Here is a 24089-nt window from a genome sequence, read left to right as displayed (position 1 = left end):
CTATTCTGAAATTTTTCTCCATGCAACATGTTGAATGGCTAATTGTTCTCTATGGAAGCACAGCTGTTATGCTACTATTTAATTGGGTTACGAAAAATTAATGTCAGGTGACAAACCTATCAGGCACAAGCTCACTGGAAATCACTACTTTAAAGGAAGATTTTCACATTAGAATCTGGTTCTCGGGGTCAGTCTGTGGGTTTAGCATTTCATATTATTAACAGTGTGATGACAAACCAGAGACAGGAGAGTTAATGATAGGATGTGTTCCCGTCTCTCTCCCTTGTAAAGGAAATATTCAAATACGCAGAAGGCCAAAGCTCTATTTATTTAATATTGAGTTTCTGATATTGCAATAAACAAACAAGGTAACTCTTACAAAATACGATTAAATGAGGCTTACAGTCGTGACTAGTTTTGTGTAGGGAGAAAAGACCAAACTCCTATTAATTAATTATTAATTAATTTCTTAGAATTGCATCCCAAAATACTGGAAACAAGTCTTGATGATGTTGTACTTCTGTTCCTTGAAGGAATTGACCAGTATTTGCCTTCTGTGAGGCAGGGTTGGTAAAAGGTGCACGTTGAATTATGTTTAAAATGTGCATTCTGGTTTTTATTTTTTCTTGTGAAACCCAGGGAGGAAATTTCCCCTAGCCTCACCAGTGAACTTACATTGATTTAGAACTATTTCTGCATTCACTCATTTAACAGCTAAAGAACAAGAGATTATATAAATGACTTAGTTGTGCTTCTAGACAGATATAATATTTTTTTCCCTAATGAGTACAGAAATATGATTGCAAAGTCTGTGTGAACTGGAAGAGCATTTAACCAGTATTATTTGTAGTTACCTCAGCAAATGAAAGATCAAAATGCTGTCTTGGTCTTAACAAAGAAGACAAACTTCTAATAAAAAGGAATGGCATCTTCATTTTAGTCTTAAAATTATACGGTGTATTAGGTTTTTTTCTTTATTACGAAATAGTAAGTATTTGGATAAAAATGAGAAAATGCCAATACACAGTTACAAGAAAATAAAAATAAGTTATAATCACATCTACTAGGTCATTGTTAAATTTTATATCGGGAGGCACCCAGCATATGGTCTGCAGAGAGCCCATCTTTTTACATGTAAGAGAAATAGGCCTATATTTTTTGATATATTGATATTCTGAATTTTTCTATTGCAGGAACTCCAACAAATCTGAATTGCATAACAATTTTGGCCTATTTTGTTTATCATGGATTATTTTGCATTATATCATATTTTTTAAAAAAATATGCATTTAAACTATTACTTATCTTGATTCCTGGTTTTTTGTTTTTATTTTTGCAATTCTTAAAGTTCATACTTGAGGTGTGTAGTGCCTTCTTTACCACATCCAAATCCTAGCGCTGAAGACAAATATAGAAAGAGGTTTAGATTCAGAAACTGATTTAAACTTAAAGATTTTCTTTTCTCAAAGAAATGGAATCATATGATACAATCTGCATTCAAAATTCAGAGTCCTTAAACATTTTCCAGGATGCAATTTCTTTTTTCTAATATAATATATTTTCTTCTATTATTTATTTTTAAGATATTTTTCAATCACTAAATACTCTTATATGCAACACTTAATGATTGCTAATGAGATCAAATTCAACATTTGTTGAGTTGAAGCAACTCAAAGTGAAATACTTGTCTGATAGTTTCACAGACTCTCAGGTCCCTTATGTATCTGTGAGCATAAAACAGGCTATCTATGGATTTGTAAAAATCAATCTCCACAGAATCAATTTTGACATTTACTAATTTTTAAATTATTTATATTATTTTTTAAAAGATTTTTTAAATTTATTTGAGAGACATTGAGAGTGAAAGAGAGTCTAGAGGGAGAGGCAGAGGCAGAGGGAGAATCAGACTTCCCACTGAGCAGGGAGCCTGGTGCGGGACTCGATCCCAGGACCCGGAGATTATGACCTGAGCTGAAGGCAGACACTTAACCAACTGAGCCACCCAAGTGCTCCTAAGGATTTATATTAAGAGTAACCTTAATTTTATTTTGTGAGCCTACTTGAAAGACACTTAATTTTGACAAGTAAGTGAATCTGATCAAAATATCGAATAAACTAAATATTAGTTTAGACAGAAAACACTTATTGTTTGAATATACATTTTATAATCCATATATAGCTAATCCTAAAAATAAACCTATGAGCATTTTCTTTCCTTTTTAACAAGGAGGTACCCACAGTTAAATAAATGCTACAATTAAATGTATTCAGTCTGCTAGTAGGAGAGCTGAGGAATGGCTTTTACACCCTTTTTACTCCACTTGGCCTAATGCCCATAGCAGTATTTTGGATCAGTGGTCAGCAAACTTTTTCTGTAAGGGGCCAGAGAGTCAGTATTCTAAGGTTTGTGGGCCACATATGGCCTCTGTGTCTTCTGCTCGACTTTGCTGTTATAGCACAAAGGCAGTAGTCATAGACAATCTGTAAGCAAATGAGCATAGCTATGTTCCAACTGCAACTTTACTAATGAATATAGAAATCTGAATTTTATAAAATATTCAAGTGTGACAAAATATTATTATTTTTTATTTTTTCCCCAACATTTAAGAAATGTAAATCATTCTTAGCTCAGGAGCTATATAGATGGTGAGCCAGATTTGGCCTGTGGGCTGCAGCTTGCAGATCCCCTGGTCCAGAACAGTCAGTGGAAAGGGTGACCTCCTTGATTTAAAATCTCAGGAAGTCCCTGATTTCAGAAGAAAAGTTTTCATTTTCCATGGGTCTTGTAATAGAGGGACATTTGCATATGATGTATCAATCATATATCTTTGCTCTGGTTCGTTTTCTTGATGTACATACTCTCCCATCAAAATCCTCAATCCTGTATTGTTTTCATGAACAAAATAAAGGGCATTTTAAAATAAAATTCTACCCAAGGAGGGGAGCCTGGGTGGCTCAGTCAGTTGAGTATCTGCCTTCTGCTCAGGTCATGATCCCAGGTTCCTGGGATGGAGCCCCACAACCCTCATGGCATTGGGCTCTCTGCTCAGCAGGGAGCCTGCTTCTCCCTCTCCTTCTATTTATTGCTCCACCTGCTTCTGCTTGCTCGCACTCTCTCTCTCTCTCTCTCTGTCAAATAAATGAATAAAATCTTTAAAAAAATTCCACAAGGAATCAAGTTTTTTGAAAAAAATGATATTTAGGGGGAAAAAATCTCCCAGTAACGCTATCTCAAAATGTCTCATTTGTTTTCTTCCCAGGTTGTTACATTTTTCATTGTAATTGAGCCCTTCATTAGGTACTTCTAACAATTTACTGTATGGAAAACTCCCCAAGACCACCTCTTCCAGATATGTGCCCATCTAGATATTTGAGTTCCATTGCCAAGAAGCATCATAAAGGTTTTCCTCGAGACATTTGTGTACAAATCCCAAAGGAGGAGGAGGAGAGGGGAGGAAGAGAACAGAGTGACATGGGGAGGACCTGTCCCAAGCAGCTGCTGCTGGCCCGTCTAGTATCCGGGGGCTCCACAGGCAAACACAAGGCCACCCAGATGCAGCCATGGCCAAGTGCAAAAGTGCAACATCTCCCATCAGTGTGACAACTGATGTCCCTGCCTTCCAGCTGATGGAAAATTCCTGGAGAAAGGGAAAAAAGGAGAGGAGCCTGTTGGGATGGGGAAGGGGCGGGGTTGAGTTAGGGATCTGAGTGGTGCAGGTTAGTTCCGCCCACTTTCAATCACCCTCACCTGGACCCTCTATAGAGAGCTCAGGTAGAGAAGCTTCCACTGCAGGATGAGGACCCAGAGGACTGCAGCATGTAGCTCATTCACTCTTTGGAGCATTTGATCTCAGATATCTCTAAAGGAAAGAAAACAAATGCATGCTCCCTGTTTTTCTCCAGGACCATTTTTTGTTTGTTTGTTTTGTTTTTAAACTTAAGCCACTGCTGTGGCTTTTCTCTGCTCAGGATTCTTTCTGAAGCCAAGTCCTTTGGCTGTTGAAACCATGCATCTTCCTCACACTTAGGTTAAGATCAGGACAAAACAGTCCTAATTCTAGAACGTGTCAGCCAGAATCAGACCATCACAAACCAATCACCCAAGACTGCTCCCTGCTCCCAATACTTGAGATTATTTTTCCATGATGTAATAAACCTTTTAGATCCTCTTGAAAGAAAAATCACCAGCAAGTACATCTCTCTGCCTAGAGATCCTTGCGAACCAGAAAGTTGTTGAAAAGGTTTTTCAGACCAGAAGCATTAGTTATGGATGTTGTCATTGTTGTTCCTTGCAAGGAAGAGAATAAAAGTGTAATCATACTAGGTCATGTGTAAGTTTATGCTGTTTTTACTGGCTCTTAACCCTTTTCCTTCCAGGAATTGTTAAGTTCCTTTGCAGTGATAGATCAGTTCTTGGGTACATTCTCACCAAGGGTGACCGTTTGACGGTAAGGTCCCTCAGTAGACCAACAGAATAGAAGTCGGGTCACATAACGGACTCCCTGGAAATTACGTAAGAGAAATAAATACCCTGGTATTTGCCCAGAGAGGAAATTAGGAAATTCACTTCGAGCATGAACTCATAGACTCTCTCAAACTCTCCTGTGAGAAAAAGTCTTCTTGGTCTGAGGGGGTCTTCAGTGGAGTTGGGGGGGCTTGTAGGAGAGACCTCCAGTCCCTATGTTGCTTGCAACAGGGCTGCAGGGCAGGCTGCCTTCCTTGCCGTGGAGACTCCGAAGAGGGTTCAGGAGACAGGAGAAAGAACAGGACACCTGTCTGTGGCAGGAAGGGGGGGGTGGGTTCCTTTTTTCCCCTGTTCTTTCTTTCATTTTTGGGCTTTGTGTCATGGCCTTCAAGTCAATTTACAGAGAAATGCTTGTGGGAAAAAAAAAAAAAACAATTTCAAAAACGGTTTTTATATTTTATTTTTATTTTATGCCGACTGGACTATTTTGCCTGCAGGGTATGGGTTGGTTTTATATTAAGTGTGCTTGATGCTTTTCCGGCAAGTTGCTTTGATAGGCTGTGCTTTTGTAATGGAGCCTGTGGAGCTGGAATCATGCAGATCCTGAACTGCATTTCCGAAGATGAATCAAATGCTGAATAATGTTAATAATATAATTATAAGTGCTCTGCCTGGATCACTGGCTATGTCTGAGTCCCCTTTTCTTGTAGGATTTGAAATAACGTGTGGATCGTGGAGAGGAAAAATGAACCAAGGCGAGCAATGCATGAGGAAAGAAGATAGAACAAAGAAAAGAGTGAATTAATATCTGTGCTTAATTCACTTAGGGAAGAGCACCGATTCATTGTGAGCCCAGGATTAAGGAGACTTGCAGACGTTTCCATTATACTGCCTGGATTTTGACATTATGGATACGGCACTGGTGACAAAGTCTTTTGTGCTAAATGATGCTTTGACCAAGTAGATGTTCAGATAATCTCTGCCAGGATGTACAAATCACACTTTTACCGTGTGCTACTCCAAGGGAAGAACTGCTTATGTTATGTGTACTTAGCTAGCATTTTGCAGAAAGATTAAAGTGGTGTAGCCTCAGAGCTTTATAGATTATTCTATTTTTGGAAAATACTGACAGAGTCACCACTATCTGATTTGAAAGTTTCATATTTTAATGCATCAGAAATATGTGTGCAATGGGTGAGTAGATAATGTTTTAAATTGCAAATTGTAAAATATGAGTGAACTCTTAAACACCATAAAATCAGAATCGTGAACGCAAGTTGCCGAGAAATTGGAGACTCAAAGCTGACTACAGCTCTTTTGTCACAACTAAGTAACTACAAATCAAACTTGAACCATCTTCAACGTCTTGTGAGGTTTTCAGATATGACACCATGAGGTCAAGAGATAGAGCTCTGTGTGCGTGTGCATTTTCACTTTTATGCACTTTGAGTTTGCTTTGTGCCAACTAATTTATTAGGTACATCCCTTCTTTCTTAATCCAGTACTAAGGAGGCACTATATTTTTATATAAAAATAATAGGCATTAAGAACAATAGCTTTGGGTTTTAACCTTTGCCCAAGCGGGAAATACCTCATTAGTTTTCAAGGATTTTTCTTTTTGGAAAGCATTACTGCATGTGTTAACACGTATAAGTGGTTTAATATCAGTTAGTTGGAAAGCTAGCTCTCTTAGTTGATTTTTTTTCCAAGTTGACTTCACAGGTACAGTAAGGGGTCTTTGTATTTCGGTTTACATGCAGGAAGATGACAATGAGGTGACAAGAAGGCATTATTTATAGCATCAGTTCCTGGCCTGCTAAAATTTGGCAATTCAGTTATGCCAACCACATAAAGGGATAGATTTAGCATAAATACAAGTCTTAAAATGAGATCTTCTTTGCTGACAAGAAGATCAGAAGCTGCAACACTGTGACCACTGTGACAGAATTTAAGTCTGTGAAATAAATTCAGAGTTTCTCTGTTGCTAATCATAGAAACAATTTTCTGAAATGCTTCTTTACAGTAATCATTCCTTTGAATTTCTTTAACATTTAGAATGGACTGGATGAAGCTCAGATCCAAGTGGAGGAGAAGAAATATCTGGATTTGATCCCAATTAGTACATTAAAATACCCAAGTAAGCACCTATAAAATGGGTACTAACATAACTTGGGTTTTCTTTTTAATAATCATATAATGTTATTAATGCTATTTTTCCTGTTATCGTGAGTCATTAATGTTATCGGTGACAATGAGGTATAGCATTTTATTTCTGCATAGTTATAACACAAGTTGTCTGTAATTTATACATAAGGCTTTGAATGTGAAAAGATAAATTTACCAAGGACCAATGAAGGTTCTTATACCTGCAGAACACAAGTCAATGAAGGAGGAAACCATCAGTCATCTCCTCCGATACTGACCAAATTTATTTTTAAAATGGAAGAGAGTCTCTCACAGTGAAGCCTCAGAATTAAGTCAAACGTTTGGAAGTAAGGTCTTGTATGAGGAGTGCTGGGCCAAATTTTATATATTACAGTCAGCGTAGGAATAATTTGGGGGGGGGGATTAGTCACTGGCTGTGAAAATTATCAGCCTTATTCTATGATTTCTAGATTTGTCTGAGCACCGATGTCATGAAAAGTTGTACTCTGCAGAAAGCAGAGGAAGGAATGAGCAGGCTTAGAGGCTGTATCAACAGCTTCCACTCACATGAGGAGCTTCCCTGTGACAGAATTTCTCTATTTCCTTATAAATTAAAATTGGGATTTGGGAAATCATATGAAGAGAAATCCAGAAGCCAAGATCACATGGGAGGACTCCAGCCAGAGGCAACGGAGAGAAATGACAATCAGATCAGTGTCCTAACAGTCCTGCTCACATCTTTTAGCCCTGCATTCACTCATCTGCAGATTGCCCCCTCTCTAAAGAATAGAGTGTCACTCCTCCTGCTTGTCTAAAGAGTCTAAAATCTGGCCCAAATTTGATGTTCAGTCCTAAAATCTCTTTATTCATGAATGTATTCAAATGCTGACCATCACCAGGAAAATCCACTCTGCTTTTCTCCCTCTAACACCAACCCATACTTCGACACAGCTATAAAATGTTCCCAAACTCCTCAGATACTTACCTCTTCGTTTATGATTTTCGCACTTAAGCAGGCACTGCAACAGATTGCTATGTTATTTAAAGGCTTATTACATATAAATATCTCTTGAATACATCTTACTTCCCCAATTAAGTTATTCTATTTATTAACCTCATCATCATTAGTAGCAGCAAGAGCTAGTGTAAATAATTCCACCGCCTAAGTGTTCATTATGTAGCAAGCATTTTTTTTATTGTATTATTTCTAATCCCTATAACAGACTTTTACAGCTAGCTGGATCAATGTCACAAACACATATCAGGCTGACCCAAAGCCCAAACTCTCCCCACTGTGCAATGCCGTCACCACTGTCAAGATCACATAACTTAGAACATCCTTGAAATTCAGTGCATCAGGATTTCACTTGAAAGAAGGCAATAAAAAAAAAAGTTTCAGGAGATCACACCCTTTGACCTAGTAATTCCACATTTGGAAACCTAACAAAACAGTAGGAGATGAAGATAAACAATCTACAAAAGGAGTTAATGTATCTTTATACAAATATAAACCAAAAATGAATAGAAAGGTATCAGAATAGGTGATGATTCATCAAAGTTTGGCTCACAAATACATATAAACATGAAAACATATGCCTTCAAATGAATTTTAATTGCATGACAAATATTTAAATATAAAAGGTATGGTACTCATGTATCAAAAAGTATGTCACAATTGATCCTAAAAGTATAAAAAATATATAAAGATAAAAAAAGAGAAACAAAAAGATAGGAAAAAGGGAAGAAATACACCAAAGTATTCACAATGGTGGGGATATGGATTTATTTTCGGTGTTTTCCTACATCCACCTACATTTTTTAATGTTTATCTTATGCATTTTCCATAGTTGCTTTGACAATAAAAAAAAAAGAAAGACCTACATACACATACTCAACACTTGAAAGACCACACACACAAATTGTTAAAGCCGATATTCCAAACCCTGGACATGAGGGTATGTACCCTCTCTTTCAAAAGTAACATGACAAAATAAAATAACATGACAATATCATTGACATTACTCAAAATATGTTTTCTATATTCTTTGTATCTTGTGGCATATTCCTGAAATGCCTACAGCAGTGACTAACTTTGGTTGTCTGAAGTTGTTTTCTGTTATTGTTAGTTCTGGAAAAAGTCAAGTTGCAGGCATCTTATGGCAGGGTTACCTGACCTAAGCAGCTGCCATCCACTTTAACAGAGAATGAACGGAGACTTTAGTTTAGGCTCATTACGTCTAAGGGAGCTAATGTGCCACAGACAACACAGATGAAATGGTCATCATCATCATCATCGTGTTAAGAGCCATGGTAATGGGGGTCTGGATGAATAAAGCATTTTCAGAATGTAATTGTCTCACCCACACAAAATACGTAAGGTCTTCCAGAGCATGACAGAAGAGTAATTTGCTAAATAATAATTCAGCTGCTCTGGAAGTATGAATGAAAAAACAAATGATCCCACTTATTACTGTTGGTTTTAACATATTTGATAGAAAGCAAAGATCATAGTAATGGACACAGTAAGTACTTAGATGATTCCTGAATAAATGGCTGCATGATTTTGTTGTACATGTACATATAAATATATGCATATTTGCAGACACAAAGTTACCTCCCTTACCCAGAGGTCTTCCTCAACTACTTATTGCACAGTAAATGCAAGGACTAAACCATTTAAATGCTCTGAGAAGCTAAAATAGATGTCAGAAATCCATATCCTGAAGCTTTTTTACCCAAAAAAGGAAACTAGCCAAAAAGCAAGGTAACTCCAAATTTGGCATCTGCTCATACTATTTCAAAAATATATAGCCACCTTAAGCCCTTTAGATTATATTTGCTTTCACTTCACATATATTTTAAAGCAACCTTGGTTATATAATTTCTCAGTACAGTGCAGATTAGAATCAACAAATTAGACAGAGCATGGTGACAGCCTGATATATTTGGCAGAAGCAAAAATGAGAAGTGAAGGCTGTCATTGGTGAAGAAGAGAGAGAAAGCAAACAGACGACTTAAATAAGCTTAGTTTCTGGTCATTTAATGTTGAAGACATTACTCTTAGCGTACCCGGACAGTCCTCCTCTATTGCAGGTAAAAATGAAATAGCTCGTGTTTATTATAATGATACTGAGTCACCGTGCAAAAGTCGTAGTATACTCAAAAATACTGTTGCTTTCATTCCACCCTGCATTTACTGACATTTATTCAGACTGATGTATTTCTTTGGCTGTGTGCAAGGCAATGGAGGTATAAAGATAAAAGACATGGCAGTGGATCCTGAAAAGCTCACTATTGGTCGGTGCAAAAAACATAGGGAGCCATAGCTGTAATAGCACGAGAGGAACAAAACATGCTATACTTGAGAGAGATACAGAGTGTTCCAGGGGCAATCGGATAGAGCTCGAGGATGCATACAGTATATTAGAGAAGATCATTCCCACCACAAAGAAATACCAATTAGTCAGAAAAAGCTCTTATGCGATATGCTGCATTCCCAGGTATGCCAGAAAAATAAGGCATCATCACTGCACTGTGTGTTACAGTGGTAACAAATGACCAATAAAGCCCACTGCTCTAGAAGAAACGGTGTCTGTGTAGGCAGAGACGTGTAGCATTCTTAGAAGCAGCTTCTAATTTATACACACAATTACATGTATATAGACAGATCTGGGAGCCTAACAGGTGTTTTGGGACATAAACTGCATGAAGAGGCAATCCTGTCTTCTGGCACACTCTTAGCATCCTTAACACAACTCATTATCCCTACACGGTAATGCTTCATCCATAGTAAGTAAACCCTCCATTCTAAACTTGCCCATAAATTCTAGTTGGTTTCACAACTCAGAAACGCTCCAGGAATGTTTTTTTTTCCCTTGCATGATCGATTTTAGCACTTCAATCATAGGCTGCCTTACGCTGTCATTTGGCCATTTGATTTCACTTGTGCATTGCTTGTCTTCTCAATGAGAGATTGTGAATTCTCAGAGGGAAGGAATGGTTTCACCCAGGGCTCTTAAGTCTCCCATATCACCCAGCAAACAGTTCAGGTACAAAGTATTTACTCAACAAATACATTTATTAAATTTCATATGAACATTAAATCTTACCAGTACGGGAAGTGAAACTGCCAAGGCTGCTGTCCCATTGGTAAGATTACGTTCAGCGCCTTAAAATACCATAGCCCATGGCTGGTCCTCATTGCCGCAGATTGCAGACTCAACCTGCCTGCCCTTTAAATTCATCTGACATTGATTTATTATTTATTGCTATTAATTATTACTGTGAAGATTAGTAAGGGGTTCTTAATAGCAAGCAGTTGCAAATGACAGGAGATTTTCATTTCTCATCACTGTAAAATCGGACTGCCTATATGGTTGATGGAAGTCTGAAAATATATCTAATTGCTAGAGATATTTATATAAGTGCAAAGGAAAGATTTGTGCTGCTGGTGGAGGAATCACCTTCTGCGTCACACAACCATTCATAATCTGATTGCAGATCTAGATTGTGACTAATATTTGGCTCTAATGTTATAGGTGGTTACTGTGGAGTGAACCAGTAAGAGCACGACTGTCATTTCCTTGGAAAAATTTAATCCACAGATGGATCCCAACACCCAACGGCATTGGTGTCCAAAACTAATGGGGATTTTTGCTAAATAAGGACTGATTCAGCCAAAAAAGAGAGATTCTGACTAGAGAAATCTGTATCATGCATCACTCCCAAAAGTACTGAATGCTTTGGAACACTAGAATTTTCCTAATAGGGGCATAATGAAAAGTCACCTATTAATTAAAATGCACATTTCATTTTTTTTCCCTTTATAACATGAAGCAGTGGAGTTAATCGATGCTATCATGCATTTACAAAGTTTCATTTACTTACAAAACCTAATCCTTCATGTTTCCTAATTGAGCTAAGTAATTAAGGCAAAACTTCTATCCAGGCTGAGAAGCTGCTTATTGCAATAACCAATATTGCTCTGACTTTCTACTTCAAGAAATAAGCATTGCTGCATATCAGCCCATGGTGGGTAGGAGGGATGTTGATAAGAAAGATTAGGATATATATATTTATCTGCCCCCTGCCATAACTAAATTTACACGACCAACCATCATCTTGTAACTTTTCTTTTCTTTAAAGATTTAAAGATTCTTCTATTATATGAAACTATTTCGGCCTATGGCGCATTCGGCTTATTTAGAGCAAAACATTACAATAAAACAATTTCAATCCACCTTCCGGAGAAATGGCAGCCCTTTCTGGATGACTGATTTTCAAAAAGAGCTCATTACCTGGAAATAAGAACGCCGCCTCTCTGAATTCACATGGGTTGGAAAATTCTTAGCCATCTACAGATGCTCGGATTGATTCATCATAAAAGAAGAGAACATAAAGTGATGAATTTCCTCTTTCCATTTAGGCCCAATATGTGTTAAGGGATTAAACGGACCTCTCCCACCTGTTTCTGAGAAGAAATCCATGCAGAAACACATTTCAGAAGAAGCCCACTGGGGCAGAGTGAGATGTTACCCATTCTCCTTCCTTTGACCACATAGAATTAGCGTGGCTGTCTCCACGTTTTTAGGTCTGGGCTACAGCCTGGGTTGCTATCCATCCATCCATCTATTTTGCAGAGTCAACTCAAGTTGTCCAAAAGTAATACATTCCTTAATAACTATTAAAGAAGACAGACTTCCTCCCAACCCCCTCCCCTCCCCTCCCCTCCCCTCCCCAGGCCCCTGTAAGTGTGAGAGGCATTATTCCCACATACGGGGTTTTAAAAGGCAAGACGGCTACAGGGCTCGGCGTGCTGGATAATCTCAGCAAGTGCAACAGAAGAGCAATACGTCTGGCTCTCCCGAGCAGACACACCGCATGCACAACTTGCTCAACACTTAATTTCAGGCTCTCGCTCAGCGCGCTCGCTGAGGCAGGGTTAAGCACGCATCTGCAAAACCCAGCGCATCTCACCAGCACCTCCTAGGGGCCATGTGAGGGTATGGGGCTAGGAAGTGGGTACCCGCGCAGACCTTCCTTCAATTGTCGGTTTCACCTCCCCTACACACACACACACACACACACACACACACACACACACATCACCCCCAGTGTGTGCCGCCCCGAATACGAGCCAGATCGGCCTAGGCAGCTTGGCGACTCCAGGCCGCCTTTCAGAGGTTTGCACAAACTGCACGGAAAGACGCATTTGCTCGCTTGGGGGGAAATAAGCATTACACACACACACAGGAATCTCCAACTCTGCGTAAGGAAGACTCCTAAACACCCTGCGTCCCTTCAGAGCAGAAGCTGGGTTGTGACACCACCGTGCTCAGAGGTATATGCACGCACTGCACTTGCACACGACAGACACACACGGACACACACGCATCGATCCGCAAAGTTGCAGGCTCCAGACGCGGTTAACACTGAAGTCGACATAGGTTTTCAGAAAAGGGTCTGCATGCTCTTGCCTGGTTGCTGGGAATGAGGGCTGGGAGGCGCTGATGCGAGGGCAGAGCTGAGTGTCTGTAGGAGTTGCTGTTCCAGAGAATTCATTACTCTAATTGCTCTGGTTTTAGATCAGGAGAGCGCTGCCGGGCGGTGGTGGAGCAAGAGACTGAGGGCGGACAGTGCGAGAAGGGGAACGAGTCGTTCACCCTTCAGGGAAGTCTAGGCGCTTCGTAAGGGATTCCGCCAGCAGCCCCGAGCCGGCGAGAGCGCCAAGCGGCTCTGCGGCTGCAACAGTTGTGCGCGTCCGCATCCAGCCGGGGGCTGCGCGCCGCTCCCGGGTCCCGGGTCCCGGGTCGGTCCCTTCCCCCCCCACCCCCGCCCCCGCCCCGCCCACCTCCCGCAGTGGGGTCGCGCTGCTCCTCCGCGCACCGCAGGTTCTGCGGGGAAGGGGGAGGGCGCGGGGCTCTGGGTGCGAGCGAGGGGAGAGGGACACGCGCCGGGGCTGCAATGCAAGCCTCCCCGCCTGCAAACGTGTCGACGGGGGCCCCCGCAGGAGCGCGCACAGCACAGCACCGCCGCCCGCCGCGGAGAGGGAAGAGGGAAGTGTAGGGCTCTGGGGGGGAGGGGGAAGCTTTCTGCCCGAGGCCAGGCTGCAAAGGGGCAGCCGCGGAGCTCCCCACCTGCTGCTGTCCCAGCCGGGGCGCGACCTCCTCCTCCTCCTCCGCGACCCGGCTCGGCGGGCGGAGGGGGAGGCAGCCAGCGGCGGCAGGTTCTCCTCGCTGGCAGCGCCGCGGGCCGCGGGTGTAGCGCGGTCCCCTCCCCGCCGCGAGTCCCGGGGCCGGCCGGGCGGCCAGGCGCGCTGCGATTGGCCGACAGGGCCCGGGGGGCGGGGCCAGGCGGGCCGGTATCTCAAAAGAGCCCAGGATATTGCAGAGCGCACTGGAGCCCTGGCCAGCGCGCAGCCTTCCCCGGCGCCGGCAAGCTGGGTCTTGGGGATTCTGGTTTGCTTTGGCTCACTCGCTTTCACAAACTGCCGGATCTTACATGCCTCTGTGCCCCCCCACTTCCACTTCATGTCCCCATGCTCCTGCGCCAGCAACAGGTAAGGGCCGCTGTGTGTTTTCTTCCCTCCTTGTCTCCCGCTGCCTGTGTGTCCCGGGGAGTGGACTCGGGCCGCGGGCCGCACCCCTCCCCGGCCCCGCTGCTCCAGAGGTGCCCAGCTGTCACGCCGCGGAGTCCCAGATCATGCCTATAGAGTTTGTGCGCGCACCAAGAACATCCCCAGAGCTAAAAATACTGAGACATGCTTGGAACAGTTGAGCAATAGAAACAGATTTTCTCTGCAGCATCTGTTTGTGCTCATAACTTCCAGTGCACCACCAGCTGCAGCGAGATACTGAGTTTGGAGACAAGGGGCGAGGGAGCCTGTGTTCGATTCTCGCTCTAAGGAAGACCAAAAAAAAAAAGGCGGGGGTTGGGGAGTGCTTCTAAGAGCATTGGTCTCAAACCTTTGGCAGACTTGGGACTCAGCACTAGTCTTGATCCTTGGCGTCTTCTTCCCCCCCCCCCCCCTTTGTCATTGCTTCAAGTGTAGCGTCTCGAGTTCCAAACGGAGCGAGCGTCTCAAAGTTGCTTTGCTGGGGAAAGAGAGCGCGAGCCCGAGCTGGATTTGAGCCCCGAAGACCGCAAAACTTTCACATCCTATGTCACTCTCTCCCAAGCAACGTCTTATTCGTAGTAATGATCGTATTGATACCTAAGTTGAAGACAGCGTGGTTTCAGGAAAGCACAGAGGTCAAAGAGACTTGATTCTGCAAAGATTGCATCATAACATAGACTCGTCATGACAATTGAAAAAAAAAATCGAGATAGGAAATGGGCAGTTTAATGTCTGTGTCTGGATGAGCCTACCCAGTGGGATGGTAGCTAGGATACGGCTGTGAATCCTGGGGATTTTCATAAACTCAGAATTTACCTGTTAGGAAACAAGGCATTGAAAACGTGTTTTGGGTATGCAAAGAATGCATATTGCCTTTTACCCCTTGCTTTCTTTTCACATTAGTGATCAATAGGCTGTTAGATCTCCTCTCACTAACCACTGCCCTAGATCTGCTGTATCTTACCTGTACACTTGTTAAGCTTTTACCAACTCACTCCCACCCCCACCCCCCCAAGTGCTTTATTTATATTTGCCAGTAGCTGGAAAAATCTCAAGGCTCAGGAGTAAAGAGGACGTTACTGCAGGGATGGTGGGAGGGGTCAAAGTTGGGGTCAAGGTCATTTAACTTTGCTTTTAAGCCCTCTCCCTCCTGTTTTGATGGCACTTTCTTTAACGTTATCGGTATCGCCTAGGTATATCAGTACTAAACTCTTGTGAATTGGGCCTCTTTTTCCTTTTTCTTTCTTTCTTTCTTTCTTTCTTTCTTTCTTTCTTTCTTTCTTTCTTTCTTTTTTTCTTTCTATTTCTTTTTTAAAGAACATACAGTATTTCTACTCTCTTCAGAAGCCCCAGTTGTAGAATCTCTGGGTAGCTGGCGAGTCCTTGTATGACTTTTCAGTGGCATGGAAGATTGGCCACATTATTACCTGAACAGATAGACCTTTGCAGGCTTTTTTTTTTTTTTTTATCACCAAATATATATATTTCTCAGCATTTGCCAATGCTGAGTGATGCTACATGCACTGTTGAGTATAAATGCTAGAGTGCTCAAATAGATAAATGTGGATCCCTTTGCCCCTTCCCTTCCTTCCCCTCCCCCCTCCCTTCTGTTTACTGAGCTTCTAAGAGGTTGCTTTGCTAGCAGTTGTGCTCACATAGCAACATGTGCCCAGAGCATACTCAGGCTGGTCTATATGGCGTCAGCTGGGGAATAACTGCCCTGAACACTCATTAGCAGACCTCTCTGTCAGCCCAGCACACTTTCTTTTACTATCCTCATTTGCTATCCTTAGTTAGAAACTTTCTTATTCACTGCACACCATGACCATATTATGAGGCACATTTATTCTCATCTATTCGTCATAATGATATTTTTCTAGTTTTTTTATACTCCAAATTGGGAATATTTCCTATATGGTAAAAATGACTTCTTTTCACTCATTTATACGTGTTATCTCCTTGACCTTGAATTTTATCTATAGCACTCTCTCTCTTTAACATCTACCTAAGATTGAAATGGCTGAACTATTTTTTTCCATTGCTTATGCTTAATTTTGGCTCAGCCTATAAATAGTCTTAACATGAACAGCACCACATGTAGCCTCTCAATTTCCCAGAAATACTTTCTACCTCATTGGTGAGAGCCTGGGTAAAATGATTATTTGTATCTATTAAATTGACATCAGCCCCTTAAATATTTTGGCTGAGAGGGGAATTTACACATTGTTCCTCAAATCAAATATGGATTCTCCTGAACTGCACCCATCAAGGAGTCAGATCACTTCGTGTTCTCATCATTCTTCATCAGATGTCTCTGAAAAAATTATTTTGAATATATGCCTAAAATAAAGTTGCATGAAAGCCCTATTCCTAATGGAAGTTTTTTTTCCAGATGCTCACCAATCGGTGTTTTTTAGTGAGAGAAAAGCAGGCAAGGAAGTTTTCTGCTTGCCTAAAGCCACTTGGGCATGTGAGCAGGTCAGTAAGGAGGGCCTTCTTCATAATGAAATGTTGAGACAATCACCCGAGCGAACTGTGGCAGGTTCCAGATTTTTGCTATGTAATCAGCTCCCCAAAACTCTAAAATACACATACAGTGTGTGCACACATATACACACATAAATCTGTTTTGGAGCATATCTATTTGAAGTGACAAAAGCTTCCATTTTGCCAGAAAAATCTTTTTTTCCCCCTTTCCAGCAGAATGGTAAAATTTGTAAATGATGCTGCGCATGTGGAACAAATTCTGTCATTAACAGTGGAAATAAGACAATAATAGTCGTTCAATACAGGCTACTTTCAAAGTTCCAAATGCAGAAAGCTATTGGTAGGAAGCTGGTATTGTGTGTTTTGTGGAATTCGAACTAATGTCCTAGGGTCAAGATTTTTGGAGGGTCGTAATTCAGTCTTTAGATTTCATATGGTTGTTATGCTTTAATCTGGAAAGAGTGCAGAAATAAGTCAGAAGAAATTTGAAACTGTCTACTCATGGTCCCTAATGGTAACTCAGATGGAAGGATTGTTTTGAATCATGAAAAGGGAATTTCTTGGTGTCAGCTTATAATATACGATTCTGAAGTCATCCAGACCTCAAGGATTCAAGCACTATTTAAATGAGGCCTCCTCTTCTCCCCCCTTTTTTGGAAAGTACACCTGCATCTGATGTTGCATTGTTATCTCTCTCTGGTCTTGCGTAGAAATCCTTGGCAATATCATATGAGCCCAGTAATCTGAAATCACTGTTGAAAAAATTCTTTCCATGTCCAGGATCTAGAACCCTGAGGAATAGGAGTCTTATTTCTTTTGTCCAAGTACAAACTTCATAGGGAAGCAGACAAAACATTGAAGCAGGTGGAAGACTAGGAAGGCACAGTAACTTCTTTTTATAAAGTAATTCAAAGGCACTTTCAAATCGGGCATCATTTACGTGTCAAAAGCTGCCAAAATGTAACACACATTGCAATTTTCACAGATGACTAATCTCAGGAAAAATGTGTTGGGGCACATTCTTGCATAATAACTTGGATAAGGAGAGAGAAGTGAAAAGACTGTAACAAGGCATTTTCAAAGACAATGCACCTTGCCTCTCTTGAAGGGGGGGGGTGCGCAAAAACAAGATAAATGGCTAGCTTTATTTGTTGGCAGGTGGCTCGGCTGAAATTGGTTCTGTTAACTACTTAATCTCTATGCGGTTGCGGGGGGAGGGGTGGAGAAAGAAAAAGTGGCGTCCTCATAATCAGGGCTCCAGTGACTTTCTGCTCCTTCCCATCTGTTTTCCATTGCCCCCCTCCCCCCTCCTTTCCTACAGGAGATCGATTGGGTTGTTTGACAAGTGGAGAGTCACTTCTGGGTTTTCAGTTCTATGCCGGGGTTCATTTTGTTAATTTCTATTTGATAGAGGAGACACTTTGGACTTTATCTTAGACACTTTTGTTAGTCAAGGAAAAAAAATAGTTTCTTGGGAGTGAAGATGGGAAGTTCAAGGCGATAGATCGTTTTTATCTGGGTTAGGATGAGGCTAGAGGAGAAGACTGAAAACGATTATTGGTTCACGTTAGGTAAAGGTGAGTGCCTTCTCCATGGGAACCTAGAGCAAACAGCAGCACTGGAAGTGAAAGTGAGCCGACTGACAGTCGTGATCTACTCCTACCAAGTTGTCTCTGTTTGGGAAAACACGGAATTGGACCCACATGAAATGAGTTCCTGCCTTATCTCAATTCGCTGAAGACCTGGTCCTTTGGCACAAAGGTGCTTACTTCCTAGCCTGTCATTACACATGGCAGTCCCATCTCCGGAGAATTTCAGGACTCATTGCTAGGCAACAGACTCGCTCTTTATCCCCCAGAGCAAACCCACGCCTTCAAGTCAGAATCACTTGCAGTAACAGAGATGTTATCGGGCATTTCTGCAAAGTGGCTGCTAGCACCGTGCGAAGTGATGGAGCAAGCCCAAACAGTCTCCAGAAATTGGGACCGATTTCAGATCACTCTAAGGGCTGTCTGCTCAGTTGTTGGTTTTTTATTTTTTTTTAATGATTAAAAAAAAATGTTTAATCGTTTAAACAAAATAGTCTGTGCCTTCTGATTTCCACCGTGTCCTCGAGGGCTCCGCTCTATTCTCCCCCGATGCACCTGCAGCTCAGTTAATATTAATATTCTGCGTTTATACGAACGGTCGGTCCTCTGGACATGTCTGAGTTCCCAAAGCCTCGTGACAAACCTTGGCCTTGCTCAGCCAGTCTCCCTTCTGCTTGACAACCTGGGGCCCTAGCAAGCAGAGTAGGCACGAGAGAGGATAAGAGGGGTTTCTCTGGAAAATAGAATCGCCTAGATTGCTGGAAAAAAAAAAAAGAAAAAAGAAAACAGGGGGAAAAGAACCTGACATTTTGATTGAAAGACTGTCCCAAACTCTTCCACGTTCGATGACTTGATGCTTTTAAGTACAATAAAAGATACAGTTCAGGGGACAAAGCAGCTAAGAACACCTTCTAACTCAGCGCAGGGTGTACGTCCGCTAGGAAATGTCCCCCGAGAGAGCAGAACCCCTTGCCGATGCCTTCTTTTCGGATGAATAACGTCTTGTCTCGTTGTTTCCAGGTCACGTCCTCCCCTGGATGTCAGCTGAGTTACTGAGGTGGCTCTGCATGTCCGGAGACAGACGTTGGTAGAAGCCCCGGCTCCTGGAGGCCCGCCGTCTCTCCTTCTTCTTTGGCGTGTGTGTCCTCACCGAGCATTCAAAACTGTTTCTCCAAAGGGTCTTGCAAAAACTCAGACTGTTTTCCAAAGCCGAAGCACTGGCGTCCACAGCAGGAGCGATGGGCAGTGTGCGGACCAACCGCTACAGCATCGTCTCTTCCGAAGAGGACGGGATGAAGTTGGCCACCATGGCGGTTGCCAACGGCTTTGGGAACGGGAAGAGTAAGGTCCACACCCGACAGCAGTGCAGGAGCCGCTTCGTGAAGAAGGACGGCCACTGCAACGTCCAGTTCATCAACGTGGGGGAGAAGGGACAGCGGTACCTCGCAGACATCTTTACCACATGCGTGGACATTCGCTGGCGGTGGATGCTGGTCATCTTCTGCCTGGCGTTCGTGCTCTCCTGGCTGTTCTTTGGCTGTGTGTTTTGGTTGATAGCTCTGCTCCATGGCGATCTGGATGCATCTAAAGAGAGCAAGGCTTGCGTGTCCGAGGTCAACAGCTTCACGGCGGCCTTCCTCTTCTCCATCGAGACCCAGACGACCATAGGCTACGGCTTCCGCTGTGTCACAGACGAATGCCCAGTTGCCGTGTTCATGGTGGTCTTCCAGTCCATCGTGGGCTGCATCATCGATGCCTTCATCATCGGCGCGGTCATGGCGAAGATGGCCAAGCCAAAGAAGAGGAACGAGACTCTGGTCTTCAGTCACAACGCTGTGATCGCCATGAGAGATGGCAAGCTGTGTTTGATGTGGCGGGTGGGCAACCTTCGGAAGAGCCACTTGGTGGAGGCCCACGTGAGGGCCCAGCTGCTCAAATCCCGAATCACTTCCGAGGGGGAGTACATCCCCCTGGATCAAATAGATATCAACGTTGGGTTCGACAGCGGGATTGACCGGATATTTCTGGTGTCCCCCATCACCATAGTCCACGAGATAGATGAAGACAGTCCTTTATATGACTTGAGCAAACAGGACATCGACAATGCAGACTTTGAAATCGTTGTCATACTGGAGGGCATGGTGGAGGCCACGGCCATGACCACCCAGTGCCGTAGCTCCTATCTGGCGAATGAGATCCTCTGGGGCCACCGCTACGAGCCTGTCCTCTTCGAGGAGAAGCACTACTACAAAGTGGACTACTCAAGGTTCCACAAGACCTACGAAGTGCCCAACACGCCCCTCTGTAGTGCCAGAGACTTAGCCGAAAAGAAATACATCCTCTCAAATGCTAACTCCTTTTGCTACGAAAACGAAGTTGCCCTCACAAGCAAAGAGGAAGATGACAGTGAAAATGGAGTTCCAGAAAGCACGAGTACGGACACGCCCCCTGACCTAGACCTTCACAACCAGGCAAGCGTACCTCTAGAGCCCAGGCCCTTAAGGCGAGAGTCGGAGATCTGACTGCTTCCTCCTCTGGAATATTGACTTTCAACTAACAGTCTGTTGGTCAAAGGCCCCAAGCAGTTATTCAGACGACGGTACTGGTGAAGAGGTGGGTCAAGGCACGTGGCCACAAGGGACCGAGGCGAGTACGGTGGCGTCGAAGAAAGGACTGTAAGCTCGGAGATTTAACCTTAGAGCACTCAACACGCCTCCTCTCCCCCCTCCCCCACCCCATGACCCGATGGCACATACATGTGATAGAATAAGTTATGGGGTTTTTCTGTTTCGTTTTGTGTGTTTTACAAAACTTGAACTCGCAGGCCAGCCTCGGTTGGGTATTTGACGAATCCAGAATGCTTCTCCTTAGGGAACAAGAATGTTTTTAATGGCATAACAAAGGCAAGACTCTGCCTTAATTTTTTTTGAAAAGCTGCTAACTACATGAACACAAATTGTATTTTTGTTGCCGTGTAGTTCTTCTTTCGTGTAATTTAAAAGTCAGTGTTGAACTTTGTTGAAAGCTCATGATATGTGCTTCAAAGTGGCAAGTATTTGGCTATTAAGCTGCCAAAACGAGAGCCTGATTTTTTGAGGCCAGTAATTTGTTTGCTAGAATTGATTTTTTTTTTCTCTCTCTCTCTCTCTCTCTTTCTCTCTCTCTCTTTGGTTACATAAGGGCATTATGTAACACTAGCCAAATGGTAGCCTCTGGGTTTTCTTTTTTTTTTTTTCTTCCATGATGTTAATGGGTTATCTCAAATTTTAAGTTAGACTACCTAAAATAAATACCAAAGATAATGCACATTTTTGCACAGTGGAGCTTATACTAAAAAGGATAGAAAGCCCCACGGCTGCCTTGAAATCAAGAAACAGTAACTTTGAACCTCAGCAAGACCTTGAACTGCCCTCTCCTTTTTTCACCTTATTCAGAAAATAGAATATCCTCCGCAGAGTATAGTAAGTGTCGTGCTTTTTCAGTTTTGCTCTTTCATGCAACTAGTGTATGATGGGAGGAAGAAGAAAGGGGAAGGAAAATTCACACACACACAATCAAAATATCCTTTCTTTCCTGTGAGGTTGGGCTGGCCAGGCCGACGCATAAGGTGAGAGATGGTGACGGGCTCTTAGATTTTTCTGGCTCTCCCCTTTGGGCGCCTTCCAGGATTTATTCCCTAAGATAAGACCTAGGTTGGAGTTAGTTGGCATCCCCAAAAGCTGAGCCATCCAACGTGAAAGATAGAGAAGTTTAAACCCTTGCAGCTGAATTCATTGGCCCAACTGTCAGGACATTTCCAGGCCGACTTCGCCTTTGAGAAGATGCCACGCCTGGCCTCTAGGCTGGTTCTTCCGATCAGTGTGTCTGGAGTGAGTCCTATAGTGTCTGGGAGGCTGCAGATGCCCAAGGGGGAGCTGGTGAGGTGTGGACCGTGTGGACCGGCCACTTTGATACAGCACGTCAGCTCAAGTATTCGGGAGGGAGAGGAAAGTTATTTATTTATTTTTAATGGTAGAGGGTAGGAATGAAAATGTCGCAGTATTCTGGGGTCAACCAGAGCCATACAAGATATAACAGCCACAAGTAGAAGAGATAATGATCTAAAAGGATTATTTCTCCTTTATGTATGCACATTTGGGATTGGATCTGAGCTGATCCTTCTCGCCTATAGAGCCCTAGAGCAGGTTACTAAGGACACATTGTTTTCCAGAAGTCTCTCCTGCCTGGCTGCCTGACTTGACTGAAACTTTTTTTTTTTTTTTTTTTTACCCTGCTCTAACTCAATAATGGAGCTCTTTTTTGGTTTAAAGTTCCTTATGTGTGAATTCTGGGGGTTGCTGACTTTTCTTTTTTAATTGGAGTCTCAAAATCAACTCTCTTATGGTATTATAACCCTGTATGCCATTAAAAAACAGCTTGTTCTGGAATCCTGTATTTCGTAAATTGATGTGTGTGATGGTCTCTGGTTCTTGAACAGCCATCTCTGAATGCCGTGCCTGCAATAATATTACAGTTTCTGCTGTTCTCAGCCTTCAGAGTCGATGGGTTTGAAAACTGGTGTTCTTCTCATGGAAACCAAGACAGAGATGTCAAGCAAGCGGATGCTATTTTAAATCCAAATTTAAAAGCAGGTTTGGGAAGTTGTTTTGAGAGTTGGAGGAATTGGGATTGATAGGACAAAAGAATTGACAGAAGAGAGAACAAGTTGGCTGTTGAGGGTGAGAGGTTACTGAGGGCTTCAGCTGCTGCTATTTCGATATTTTGCAAAGGAAAATAATCAAACCAAAGAGTATTCAGTGATATGTAAATTAAATGAAGATGCAGTGGAGCATGGGGTGACCACTGAGAGGGCTCCTCCCAAACACACAGTGCTGCCACTTAAAAAGACTTGAGATATTTGAAAGGGGGTGGGTCTGGGGGCAAGAATGAGGGAGGGAAATCTTTCAACTTATTTCTGAAAAACAGAAAAAAAATCTAAAATTTCTGGTGCACAGGTTTGTTTTTGTTTCTGTTTTTTTTTTTTCCAAGAAAATTTTGCAGAAGCTATGTTTTTAAAGTGTACATTTTATAAAGTTTATCAGATATTTTCATATTTAAAGCCAAATGTAAATAGAAGTCTGTAAAGGAAAAAAAAATTGCCATAGAAAGTATAATTTCAGTGCAGCAATTTCAGAGAGCTAGTACCTCTATGCTACCGGTTAGCATGGTTTTAGCAAATATTTACCAGCCTTATAAGGTTCGTATTGCTATGTTCTGTTATTTATTTCAGCATGGACTGTTCATTTGAAAGCTCTTTCTAGTTAGTATTTTAACAATTACAAGCTTTAAATGGCAATTTTTTTTTTTTTTTTTTTTTGTCAAGAGCCAAGACACAGGTAATGCACAACATTTTTTGTTGCATTTTACCTTCAAAACATTTGTCCTTATTGACTGAGTCTCTTTAATTAGTGCACATACGTCGTTAGAATGAAGTCCGAGGAGACTCGCCGTGAATATCTGGGGTCTGTCCCCAGCTATGTGTTGCTTCTCTATTGCAAGCAAACCCCCGTTGAATTTACTTAAGAATTACTCCCTTTTAAAGAATTTTTGCTCGTATCTGGATGGGCATTATATTTTTGGGAGGAGGCATAGATTCCTGGTTATCCTATTTTTAAATAAAAGATAGACAAAGTGAATTCTATTTTGACTATTGAGAATGGAATAGTTTTCTATCCCTCTAAGAGTATACTTGAATCAGACATTGTAAGGATGTCAATATAGCACTGTAGCCATTTCCAAATTCCTGGAG

At 42.3% G+C, this 24089-nt stretch overlaps 2 protein-coding genes across 2 annotated transcripts in view; one reads left to right on the top strand and one right to left on the bottom strand.

Moving 5' to 3' along the window:
- LOC112652958 (SH3-containing GRB2-like protein 3-interacting protein 1) overlaps positions 1-14141 on the bottom strand; it is a 23717-nt gene extending 9576 nt beyond the window's left edge. The window contains exons 1-2 of the mRNA XM_035720578.1: positions 14084-14141; positions 13747-13974 (exon numbers count right to left, since the gene is read on the bottom strand). Coding sequence (XP_035576471.1) covers positions 13747-13974; positions 14084-14141 — 286 coding nt within the window. The remainder of the gene's footprint in view (positions 1-13746; positions 13975-14083) is intronic.
- On the top strand, positions 13988-24089 carry KCNJ2 (potassium inwardly rectifying channel subfamily J member 2). Its single transcript, XM_025436788.3, has 2 exons — positions 13988-14168; positions 19322-24089. The coding sequence occupies exon 2, from the start codon at positions 19540-19542 to the stop codon at positions 20821-20823; it is 1284 nt and encodes a 427-aa protein (XP_025292573.1). The 5' UTR covers positions 13988-14168; positions 19322-19539; the 3' UTR covers positions 20824-24089.

This window comes from Canis lupus, chromosome 9 (genome assembly GCF_003254725.2).
Source record: "Canis lupus dingo isolate Sandy chromosome 9, ASM325472v2, whole genome shotgun sequence".
NCBI lineage: Eukaryota > Metazoa > Chordata > Mammalia > Carnivora > Canidae > Canis > Canis lupus.
Note: the sequence above shows the minus strand (reverse complement) of the source record. Positions and strands in the feature narration are given on the sequence as shown.

Bases quoted from the DNA above. Each gene is read 5' to 3' on its own strand.
- KCNJ2 (XM_025436788.3), top strand. From the start codon at position 19,540: ATGGGCAGTGTGCGGACCAACCGCTACAGCATCGTCTCTTCCGAAGAG.